This window comes from Natator depressus, chromosome 11, assembly GCF_965152275.1.
Source record: "Natator depressus isolate rNatDep1 chromosome 11, rNatDep2.hap1, whole genome shotgun sequence".
NCBI classification, from domain to species: Eukaryota; Metazoa; Chordata; order Testudines; family Cheloniidae; genus Natator; species Natator depressus.
Window position 1 is genome coordinate 6469626 of NC_134244.1, and position 12364 is coordinate 6481989.

The following is a 12364-nucleotide window of genomic DNA, read 5'->3' on the forward strand; positions in this document are numbered from 1 at the left end:
CCTTCCTTGCAGAAGGGCCCTTCGTAGGGAGAGCTGGTGCAGTCACAGAAATAACCGTTGTACTTCTCCACACATTTGCCACCATTGTGACAGAGATTACCATAACTGCTACAATGTCCCGGACAGCCAGGCTTGACTCCAGGGGTCATTTTAGCCCTCTCCTCCAGGTCCAGTTTCTGCCCATTTAAATGTAAAGAGCGGATGCATCCCAGGAAACCCTTCTGTCTGGAAGCTGTTCCCCCTGAAACAAGAGAGAGGAACATAAGGGTTTTGCTTTTGGTGTCAAGTCTGCAAAGAAATGCAAAGCTACAAAGAAATACAAGCACCTCAGGACAGTCATAATACACAGCAATTATCCTACAGTCAAATTTTAAATATGTTTTCGGGGAATACAGTGCCAGGTTGACATCCCTGGAGACTGAAGTCCTCTGTTGAGAACTCAATATGAAATGGCAATTCTTGCTGCTCCTTGTAAATGTCCCTTCACGCTGCACCCTCCCTGACCTGGTCTTTCCTGGGAAATTTCATCCTGCTTTAAACTTGATTTTTTTTCCCTCTTGGATGAGCAAATGATGAACGGTGACGTCTACTGTTCTGCTAAGCTCTCTTCATCATATTACCTTGTCCTCCTAACCCATCCCCACCCAGTTTGCCTGTTTTATCCACTTGCTGCATCCCACCTGGCATTTAGACTGTGCCTTGGGGCACAGACTTTCTTCTTCCTTACCTATCTGCTCAGCATCCATCTCCTCCAGATGCTACCGTACGACATATAATAGATGGTAACTGTAATCCTAATAACAGTGGAGTTCGCTGACAGGATACTGACTGGTCAGCACAGACAAGAACAAGTCAAGACAAGACAAGAACAAGAACAAGTCATGGCATGCTGCCTGTGAGTCCTAGGTAAATGGTATTCAGGCCAGGTTTTCCCCACAACTGGCAGTCATGATGTTGAATATGACTGGTCCTTGTGTGCATGACCAGGCAATTGTGCTCAGAATCATGTCATTTAACTTGGTTGTTAAAATAGTTTAAACATGATTAAATATCTTAGTGAAAACAAGCTCTCTGGGGTGAAAGGGCAGCTTAGTCTCTATGGTTTATGGTCTAAATTAATAGTCTGCTTCTAACCACAAGGATACATATTTGTAATGAGGACACCTGTCCCCCGAGAAGTGGGCTGAGACATTAATATCAATGAACACTGACGGCAAAAATAGTTCATATTAATACCACTCCATTTACTACTCTGTTCAACAGTTTCCAGTGTTTTGCTCCTGAAACTTCTGCGGCTTTCCCATATCTTCACTGAGGCTGCAGTCTGCATTTCTGTTTCAAGAGCAAAATATCCTTTTCAGACCGATTATGCTTGCTGTGAAATTTTGGACTTTTGGCAACACAACTCTGAACTAAGAGCCATGAAAGAAGTCACCTCTCCAAACTTACTCACATGTAGATGTTGGTCCCAATGCCACATGATCAGATAAGCATGATCAGAGAACAATATATCATAAGACACTTTTGAGATGGACTGCTTGGCGATCAGGGTGTGTTTTACTGTATACTGTTCAATTAACGTTGCACTTCCACAAATTAAGAGAGAGATGTGTGGGGGAGAAATCTCAGAGAAACCCTATCGCTCCACCCTGCAGTACTGGCTGATGCTTTGCTCTCCTGCATATTAACAGCAGGAATCCATAGGCTCTGAATCTTGATAGGGATAATTTAGCTCTATACAGCACAACTGTGCCTAAGAGACAGATTGATTTTATGTGCTTTTTATCTTTCATTATGCTCCAGATGATAGAGGCATTTTCTTGAAGAGAACAAACATTTACAGACTCTTCTTTGGACCAAATTCTCTCTTCCAATGCACAAGCACTGGCTTCCCCTGATTTTAAAGGGACACGCATCTAAGGACAAGAATTTGGTCATTTGTGTTTACTGTGACCTGCATGAATGGCCACACCCAAATACCTGCTCATTGGGGATTATGCTCCAATTCCCTATGTTGGCCAGAGAACCACCCCCAAATTTCTAAAGCTAAGCCCAAATGGCTGACCCAGAAAGAGTGTCTGAGATCCACGTCACCTTTGCCTCTCTTCGTTTTCCTATGGACTCCCCCCTCCTAAGAAAAGGAAGAGGGGAGAGGAGTTTTCTTTGGTTTGTTTATTTGAAGGACCCCCCTTGGGCATCCACCGGCAGGGGAGAAAGACATTAAAAAGGACTGGAAGTTAGGCCTGGGGACTTGAGGGAGCCCCTGCCCCCCTGAAAATGGTGAAGAATGTGGGCATAGCCACACGTGATATAAGGGTTTCAAAAAAAAAAAGCCTTCGAGGGGATAGAGCCCAGCTGCTCCGTGCAAGATGGAAGTGGCATCGTGGTACAAGTGCTTAGCAGAGATGCAGCACCAGCAACCTGCTCAGCAACAGCAGTTCCAACCACAATTGCTGCAGGCGTGGGCCACGCAACAGCCAGTTCAGATCACACAGCAACAACAGCTGCTGAGGGAACTGATGGCCCAGCAGCAGGAATTTCAAAAGGAAAGGATAAAGCAGGTAGCACCAGCCCTATGCCACCAAAGCGTTCCAGCTGGCCATGTATCTGCTGAGGGGGTTCCCCCACCAGTACCAGTAAAGCTAACCAAGATGGCGCTGGATGATGGCCCTGAAGCCTTCCTAGCTGCATGTGAGCACTAGCAGCCCACTGGCCCCCAGAACAAGCAGCTTTGACTCTGGCCCCATACTTGCCAGATCTGGCCCATGAAATTTATCATAATCAGGATTTAGAGAGTGCAAAAGACTGCAAACAAGTAAAGTCTGCCATTTTGGAGTACTTGGATATTTCCAAAGAGACCCACCATCAATGGTTTAGAGCCAAGAACTACCCAAAGGGGGCAAGACCCCAGATAGTAGCGCAAAGGCACAGAAAACACTTGGAAGTGGCTCCATCTGGAGGAGCAATCAGAGGCCCAGGTGACCAAAGCCATCACAACAGAACACTTCATAAAGATATCACCTGTGAAAGGCAAGGAGTGGGTACTACAGCACTGCCTGAGGACATTATCAGACGTGGCATGGCTAACGGAGGACTTTGTTGAAGCTGAAAGATCATTAGAGGCAGAAAAATCCAAGGCCTCTATAGGGTGGGAGACCACTGAGGGGGCTGGGGTGAGCCAGAATCAGCAACAATCTCTCTGAAGGACACAGCCCTGAAAAGATCCTTCCACTTCTTGGACTATGAGTAGTCCCAGCAAGGCAAGGTGGTCAGGCACAGATACATCATCATCCATGGGACTGCCAGGAACCTCAAACAATGGGATCAGGACTTACAGACCAGGGTCCCGCTGCCACGGTTGCCACGACCAGACCCAACATCACCGAGGAAAGATGTCAGAAGCACCAACCATTTAACGTGCTATTCTTGTGGGCAGACAGGACACAAAGAGGGAGAGTTCCTCTTATGGAATGTGAATATGCCCAGGGCTGGACAGCAGAAACCTGGACATGGAAAAAGACACCCCCCCCAAGTTGACAGTACTGGTGATGGTCCAAGGGAAGAGGGTTCAAGACTCTTAGATTCCGGTTGTAGTCAGGCAGTGGTTCAGGCCTTCAGGGTGGAAGATGACAACTCCCCTAAGAATACAATCTACCTGCATAGTGATGTCAAAACCTACCTGAGCCAGCGGCTACCATTGACAAGGGGAGCTCATACCTCAGTGGTAATGATAACCCCTAGTCAAAAAAGTGTCCTACCTCATAATCATAGGGCAGGACTGGCTTTTTTCCTAGGGAGTCTTTAATGCACAAGCCTGGAGAGTGAATGAGAATCCAGACCCATCAGCAAAACCAGTTCCCTGAACTTGGTGAGCCTTGGTGGAGCCAATGATCCTGAAGAAGGAATGTCCTAAGCAACATGGCCTCTGACACCCATAGGGAAAGAAGAGGTAAGCAGTCAGAACCTGGGAACCCTATTACAGAGCAGAAATTTTGTGCAACAGCAAAGGAAGAACCCTACACTAAACCACAGAGCGCTTGTATTGAATTGAACGGGATCAACAAACTGGGGTAGTGAGCGCCCAACGGCTGGTGCTGCACGAGTACCAATGGGCGGTGTTGCAGCTTGCACATGATATCTCATATGCTGGACGCCCAGGGAGAGAGAAGACATCGTCTTGGGTATTTGCCCAATTCTACTGGCTGGGGGTGCATCATGAGGTGAGAGAATACTGTTCCTCCTGCCCAGAACGTCAGCTGGACAACAGTAACAGGACCCCTAAGGCACCCTTGGTCCCTCTGCCCTTGATTGAAACACCCATTGAGAAAATCAGAATAGACATAGTTAGGCCCCTAGAAAAAACTGCGTTTTGGCATCAGTACACATTAGTGATTGTCAACTATACAACCAGGTACCCGGAGGCTGTTCCTCTGCTCTCTGTCAAAGCTACTGTGATCGCTCCAGAACTCTTGAAGCTCTTCTCATGCGTGGGATTTCCCTATGAAATATTAACAGATTAAGGCACTAGCTTCTCCTCCCAACTGATGAGTGAATTATGCTCCCTTCTGAAGGTCACATTCCTAAAAACCTTGGTGTACCACCTGCAGACCAACAGCCGAGTAGAGCGATTTAATAAGATGCTGAAGGGAATGTTGAAATGCTTTGTCAGTGACAATCCCAGGCAGTGGGACCAGCTACTTTCACCATTCCAGTTTGCCATAAGGGAGGCTCCGCAAGCATCTGTGGGGTTCTTCCCCATAGCTGCTTTACGATCATCAAACTTGAGGAATCTTGGACTTGCTATGAGAAGGTTGGGAGGAACAAGATGTAGGGGACTTAAGTGTACGCCAATATATCTTACAATTAAGGGACCAAATCATAAACATAGGGGTGTTCAACAGACAGAGAGAATTTGAGAAAGGCCCAACACACCCAGGAAAAAAATTACAATACAGGGACACAACTATGGACTTTCCACCCAGGCGACCATGTCCTGTTGCTACTACCCTCAGCCAAGTCTAAATTAATGGCCCAGTGACAGGCAGGTCAGGCCGGCATATTAAGATCTATCATGTGAATCTTTTCAATCGCTGGAAAATGTGGGAGGCCCTGCTGGTAACTCCCTTTCTGACTGAACCTGAATTAGGGACCCAAGTACCCAGTGTCCAAGAATTCATAACAGTCCCGGGGCTGAGGGGCTCTTCCCTGGGCAAAGAAAGTAGCTCCTTCAATTGATTGAGGACTTCACACAGAACACAGTTGGTCCAACGTCATCTAGAAATCACCCCAGGCCAGCTGGTCAGGGAGAGCCCTAGACCACTGCCACAGAGGATGTGGGATACAGCCTGAGAGGAAGTACGAGCAATGCTGGAGATGAGGGTAATTGTGGAATCAATAGTTCTTGTTCCCAAACCATAGAGTTTGGTTCAGTTCTGCATTGGCTTTAGACAGGTCAATTCCATCTTGAAATTCAACGCTTACCTAATGCCAAGGGTAGAAGAGTTACAAGAGCAGGTGGGAACGGCAAAACACCTGAGCAATATCAACCTAACAAAAGGGTATTGGCAGATTCCTTTATCTCCTTCCTTGCAAGACAAAAAAAGCTCTCTCCACCCCTTTCGGGCACTTCCAATTCAAGACTATGCCTTTTGGCCTCCATGGAACTGCTGTGACTTTCCAAAAGATTATGAATAGGATTGTCACCCACCACAGCAATACGCTGCTGCCTACATAGAGGACATCCTCTATAGTCCTATATGGTAAGACCACCTATAGCACTTAAAGGCTGTATTAAAAGCTCTCCTGGATGTGGGACTTATGGCCAATCCTTCTCCCTGTTAACAGATCACACTCCCCTATTCTGGATCCATACCATGAAAGACACAAATCTATGCACAATGAGATGAAACCTTTTGCTACCACTCTACAGTTTCAGAGTACAACACTGGATGGGAAAGGACCATGCTAATGCTGATTTCTTTTCATGGGAGATCGGAGATGGAGACAAACTGCCCCAGAACAGCTTTTCCAGCTTGAAAGGTGGCATATGTGAAGGGAGAGGAGAATAACAAACTCCTCTCACATTCTCACATCACCACTGAGATGCATTTTAGACTAAGCCCAAGGGGCTGACCCAGGAATATTGCCGAAGATTTAGGTCACCCTTGCCTCTCTTTGTGTTCCTACAGACTCTCCTCTCTAATAAAGGAAGGAAGAGAGAAGAGGATTTTTTCTTGTGTTTACTCAAAGAACACCCCCTTTGGGCATCTACTAGGGTGCAGTGGGAAGAAAGACGATACAGGACCGGAAGCAGGGTCTGGAAGAGACATGAGGGAGCTCCTGCCCACCCCCCTACAAAGCCATAAATCCAGTGTCTTTATTAAGTCCATAATTTTAGTGTCTATCAAAGTTATGAATTTAAGCTTCCAGGTTCATCTTTTGAAGGTATTAGGTAGGTTTCCTTTGAGGATAAGAACTGAAGGGTCAGATATGAGTGATCGCTTTGTGAAAAGTGTTCATCCAAGGGTTATATGGTATTTTTGACTTTATGCATATGATCTGAATCTTCTCCCTGACCCAGGGATATTAGCATGAGGTTCAAACCTGCAAACAATAGGGCTTGGGGGAACACTTTGCTAAGGACGTGACAGTTAAATGAACAACTTTTGCTGGCACAACAGGTTTATGCAGCTCGGTCTTACTGAGCAGCTCTGAACAGCCAGGAGGAAGCCTTTGGGGTGGAAGGGAGCTCACGTCAATGGTTCAGCAGCAAAGCATAGTGCAAATCAATACTGTAGCTTAGTGGCACAACTGGCTAAATGACTTAACACTCTTCAAGGATTAGTTGTTCAGGGCTTTGTTTAAAAAAGAAAGGATGTTTTCTTTTGTTGGCAAGAGATGACATTAGGGAGGATGTAGTGGAGTGAAGGACTGTTGGGGGACTGCTTTCTTTTTATAATATAGACACAGAAAAGTGTGTGTGTAGATAAGGGTGATTTTCATTATCTTGTTGCAGAAGGACTTAAAAGGCAGAGGGAAACAGGTGGCATTATGCAGCCGAACTACAAGCTCTACTCGGTAGCCTCCAGCCAGAATGCTAAAAGAAGCAGTCTGGAGGCACCATAAATTAAGCGTAAAAGAATCCTCCAGATTCCTTTGGAACAGTACATGTTGGGACAGGGGTTCAGGAGCCTAGCGCTGTGCTGTGTAACATGGTCAATAATGCTCAATGTTATGAAATTTACTACAGAGTCTATGGAATAGCCAATAACGATGGAAGGGTAAAACCAAACAGAACCATAGAACTGTAGGGCTGGAAGGCACCTTTAGAAGTCATTAAGTCCGGCCTCCTGAGCTGAGGCAGGACTAAGTAAACCTCAAGTATCCCTAATAGGTGTTAGTCCAAAATGACAGGGATTCCTCCCCTGGAAGCCTATTCCAGAGCTTAACTACCCTTAGAGCTGGATTTTTTCCCCCTAATATCTAAACTAAATCTCCCTTGCTGCAGATTAAGCCCATTACTTCTTGACCTACCTACAGTGGACATGGAGAACAAGTGACCCCAATCCTCTTTATAACAGCCCTTAACATCTTTCAAGGCTGTTATCAGGTTCATCTTCAAATCTTCTTTTCTCAAGACTAAACATGCCCATTTGTTTTTTTTTAAACGTTTCCTGATAGGTCAGGTTTTCTAAACCTTTTATTATTTTTGTTGCTCTCCTCTGGGCTCTCTCCAATTTCTCCACATTTTTCTTGAAGTGTGGTGCCCATAATGGGACACAGTACTCCTGCTAAGGCTTCACCAGTGCTGAGTAGAGTAGGACAATGACCTCCCATGTCTTACATACAACATGCCTGTTAATACACCCCCAAATGGCACTAGCCTTTTTCACAACTGCATCACATGGCTGATTCATAAGCAGTTTGTGATCCACTGTAACCCCCAGATCCTTTTCAGCAGTACTACTGCCTAGCCAGCTATTCCCCAATTTGTAGTTGTGCATTTGATTGGAATATAACATTTGCATTTGATTTGAACATAATGGCTCCAGTCCCTGGTTGCAGCTGAGGAGCAAATGGTGCATCTCAGGATTATGAGAGGAATGCAAAGAGAACTCTATGTCACCTCTGCCTTCTGCCAGTTCTGGGCTGCTCTGAACCAGGCTTGTCCCCCGGCAGAGCAGTACAAGAGCTTTATATGGTACAGTCAAGTCTCTGGCTTTGTATTCTCTCTTGAAGATTATGAGGCTAGAACATGCCCCTATCCTTGCACAGGAATGCAGGGAGCTTCCGTCCCTTTCGTGCTAGTTATGGCCACGTTTACACTGAGCGGAAAATGGGGACTGATCTTTCTACTCACCCCTGAGGCAGAAAATACCCCCCAAGGGAATAGAGGAGGAGACAAGGACATGTCCTCACACCCCAGCCAGCTGAGTCGGTGGGCTGAACTATCCAAACGAATAGCGTAGCAATTTCACTCCCCTGAATCCTCAGGAGGGACAATCTCCCCTTCTCCTCAAGAACATGCAATGTTCTGGCATGACCCTGCATGGCCCTCAGTGCCAGGCTTAGCACAATTTATACAACCTGGCCTGCAAGCTTGTTCCTTGTTTGCCCTTTGCACTCTTAGTGACATGTATCAGAATCAATCAGAGGAGTATACACACATGCAGCAGGTACGAAATTCAATGGGCGTTGGGCACATTATTTCCTTGGAATGCTTTGAAAGCCCAACCCTTGTGGTTATGAATTTACTGAGTTGCTAATAATTCAACACTTAGGGTCATAGACTCATCTGACTGGCAATGCATACTCTACATGTGTGCATGCATGCATGCGCACACACACACACACATAGAAAATCATATTAGTAGCATGCCACATATTCTGTGTGTACTGACATATATCAACTGCCCTTCCATTATTATAGCAATCACAGTTGGAAAAGAATCCTTCTGGTACTATCTAGGTAACTTCTACAGTATATAAACCATGTAACCCAAAATCTATTATTAGGTCAACACCTTTCCACCTTCCCTATTAGGCATAGTTAATAAGAACGTTGTCCTAATGAGGAGGGACTGTAATTGAGTGCAGTATGGCCACTGGTGGTATTGTTAGGTGGTATTTTCATAATGAGGGATGGAACAAAAGCAGAAACTTCACTCTGAATCCCTTCACCTTTTGTTTGCGGGGTGTGTGTGTGGGGGTGTGTGGGTGTGGAGAGATTGCGGGGTTTGGATTTGAACACTCCCCTGTGTTTTCCCTCCTGAGGATGCATGCACAATTGGAAGGGATTATTTTCCAGTTTCCACTTTGACTGCATCCAATACCTCCTCAGGAGAGAGAATGTATGAGGTTTTGGCACTGTCCACCCCAAACCCTAGAGTTGCTGCAGTTTCCAACCCAAAACCTAAGCCCGTGGCTAAGATTATTCTGAATCTGAACTCTGTGCTTGCTCCACCTCTCTATAGATACTGTCTCTGGAGCACACCATACTGAAAAACTTTCTAAGCATTCATGACTGACGAATGTCACTTGGGCTGTGTGGAAAAGGACTTTGTTTTGCTCTGGGGCCAGAGTTAAAGCACAGAATTTAACACAGAAGCAGTAATATAAAAACTGTGATTCCAGTAATTTCCTCCTTACTCAAGGCACAGTGTAGCAGTAGCTTTAGCATTATTTAAAACTTGGGAGGAAACATCCCAACTGCACAAAGCACCCATGAATATCCTCCTGTCACCAGGATGCAGTGCTCACCTTTCGCGAGTGCCCCTGGCTGAGTGTGTGTGTTTGCACTCTCTCTCTAATTGCAGAAGGTCTTCGGCGACTGAGTCCTCTGGCCGAGTCACACTCTGTGGAATGAGACCCGCAAAACAGACCCATTGCGGGGTAAACAGTTCAACAGTCTTTACACCATCTCCACGATCGAGCCATACCCCCTGGGTTTCCTCCCTGGAGGCAATGTCTTCATCCTCTCTGGGTCTTTCTGGCCCCAGCTCTCCAGCTGGGCCATCAAGTACTTCAGGCCCACTTCGAGGGGAGTATCAAAGTCCAATAGAGTCCAAACAGTTCACTATCTCTGGCCCTATTCAGTTGTCTTCAGTCTCGTCTCGGAGTGTCAGGCATCTCTCCTGTGCCCAGCAGGACAGGGGACGTGGGCTTGACCATGTCTCCGGGTCCCAGCCCAGGGACGCAATGGATAGCAGCCAGGTGCCACTGCTTCCCTTTCCGCTCTTTGCTATGCTGCTACAGCACCATGGGCCTCAGCACCTTCACCAGTGGTCCACCCTCACCTCAAGGCCTATGATGAACAAGTCCCACCAGCCAGCCAGGAGCTCTCTCTTACTCCCCTGCTCCTTGCCAGCAACTGAGTTGTCCATGGTACTACAGCTCCCTTCAGCTAGCCAGGAGCACCACTTGTACTCCTCTAGCTCCAGCAAGGAATTACCTCTGTTCTGAACTGCAGCTCCCTTTACATGGGTCTGCAACCCTCTGATTGGCTGCTTCCTGCAGTCTTTCCCTGATTGGCTGCCTCCTGCGCAGTCTCTCTAGGCCAGTTGGAGGACTCAGCTCTACTGCTCCTTTCTGGGACGGGGTGTGGTAGGACCCTGAAGGCTCCAGCAGGGGGCCTTTGCCTAGTACACCCCATCAAACCTCCATGATTCACTGACTGATTGACTGGGGAGCCCACAAGAGCCCAACAACAATTTCATACATAAGCTAAGTGACAGAGTGGAATTCCAAGTAAAAGTAAATGCTCGTATACTTCTCTCTTCCCACCCCCCAAAACAATACCTGAGGACATTTTAGGAAAGAAACCACACTAGGGACAGGAAATGCATGGCAGATGTAACCTCAGGAGGCTGCACGAGCAGCCGCTACTGTGAATCAAGCACAAATGAAGGATGGTAGAGCTGAGTTGAACTGACAACAGGTGGAAAATGTAGAGGCAAAGAAGAAATGCCATACTGAGCCTAGTTTCAATGTGCTCCTCTATAGCTGATATGAGCATACACATACAGGAGCTGATTCTTACATACACCACTTCCCCTTTACAATGCTCTGATAGCATAAAGGGGGCTTTAAAGTGGCTAGAAATCGCTCCCTGGGTACATCCAATAGACAGCCATGTGAAGCAGCCTTAAGGTTTAAACCAGGGTTTGAGCAGGCAGTTGCATGGACTCAAAATACAAGGAACACAAAGGTAGCTTAATGCTACCTGAGCCTGTTTCCCTAAGCCCAGGAATAGCATGACTGACATTCAGGCCCATGCCATGCATGGCGATTGGGGGAAGTCCCGGACGACTGGAAAAAGGCTAATGTAGTGCCCATCTTTAAAAAAGGGAAGAAGGAGGATCCTGGGAACTACAGGCCGGTCAGCCTCACCTCAGTCCCCGGAAAAATCATGGAGCAGGTCCTCAAGGAATCAATCCTGAGGCACTTACACGAGAGGAAAGTGATCAGGAGCAGTCAGCATGGGTTCACCAAGGGAAGGTCATGCCTGACTAATCTAATCGCCTTCTATGATGAGATTACTGGTTCTGTGGATGAAGGGAAAGCAGTGGATGTATTGTTTCTTGACTTTAGCAAAGCTTTTGACACGGTCTCCCGCAGTATTCTTGTCAGCAAGTTAAAGAAGTATGGGCTGGATGAATGCACTATAAGGTGGGTAGAAAGTTGGCTAGATTGTCAGGCTCAACGGGTAGTGATCAATGGCTCCATGTCTAGTTGGCAGCCAGTATCAAGTGGAGTGCCCCAAGGGTCGGTCCTGGGGCCGGTTTTGTTCAATATCTTCATAAATGATCTGGAGGATGGTGTGGATTGCACTCTCAGCAAATTTGCGGATGATACTAAACTAGGAGGAGTGGTAGATACGGTGGCAGGTAGGGTTAGGGTACAGAGGGACCTAGACAAATTGGAGGATTGGGCCAAAAAAAATCTGATGAGGTTCAACAAGGATAAGTGCAGGGTCCTGCACTTAGGACGGAAGAATCCAATGCACCGCTACAGACTAGAGACCGAACGGCTAGGCAGCAGTTCTGCGGAAAAGGACCTAGGGGTGACAGTGGACGAGAAGCTGGATATGAGTCAACAGTGTGCCCTTGTTGCCAAGAAGGCCAATGGCATTTTGGGATGTATATGTAGGGGCATAGCCAGCAGATCGAGGGATGTGATCGTTCCCCTCTATTCGACATTGGTGAGGCCTCATCTGGAGTACTGTGTCCAGTTTTGGGCCCCACACTACAAGAAGGATGTGGAAAAATTGGAGAGAGTCCAGCGAAGGGCAACAAAAATGATTAGGGGTCTGGAACACATGACTTATGAGGAGAGGCTGAGGGAACTGGGATTGTTTAGTCTGCAG

The 12364-nt window shown here is 46.8% G+C and overlaps 1 protein-coding gene across 2 annotated transcripts in view; it reads right to left on the reverse strand.

Moving 5' to 3' along the window:
- The window catches only part of CNTNAP5 (contactin associated protein family member 5), a 420028-nt gene that overhangs the window by 48488 nt on the left and 359176 nt on the right, over positions 1-12364 (reverse strand). For both annotated transcript variants that reach the window (XR_012641395.1, XM_074967062.1), the window contains exon 18: positions 2-241. Coding sequence is in view for 1 of the 2 variants with exons in the window: in XM_074967062.1 (XP_074823163.1) it covers positions 2-241 (240 nt within the window). In the remaining variant the exon portion in view is untranslated. The remainder of the gene's footprint in view (position 1; positions 242-12364) is intronic.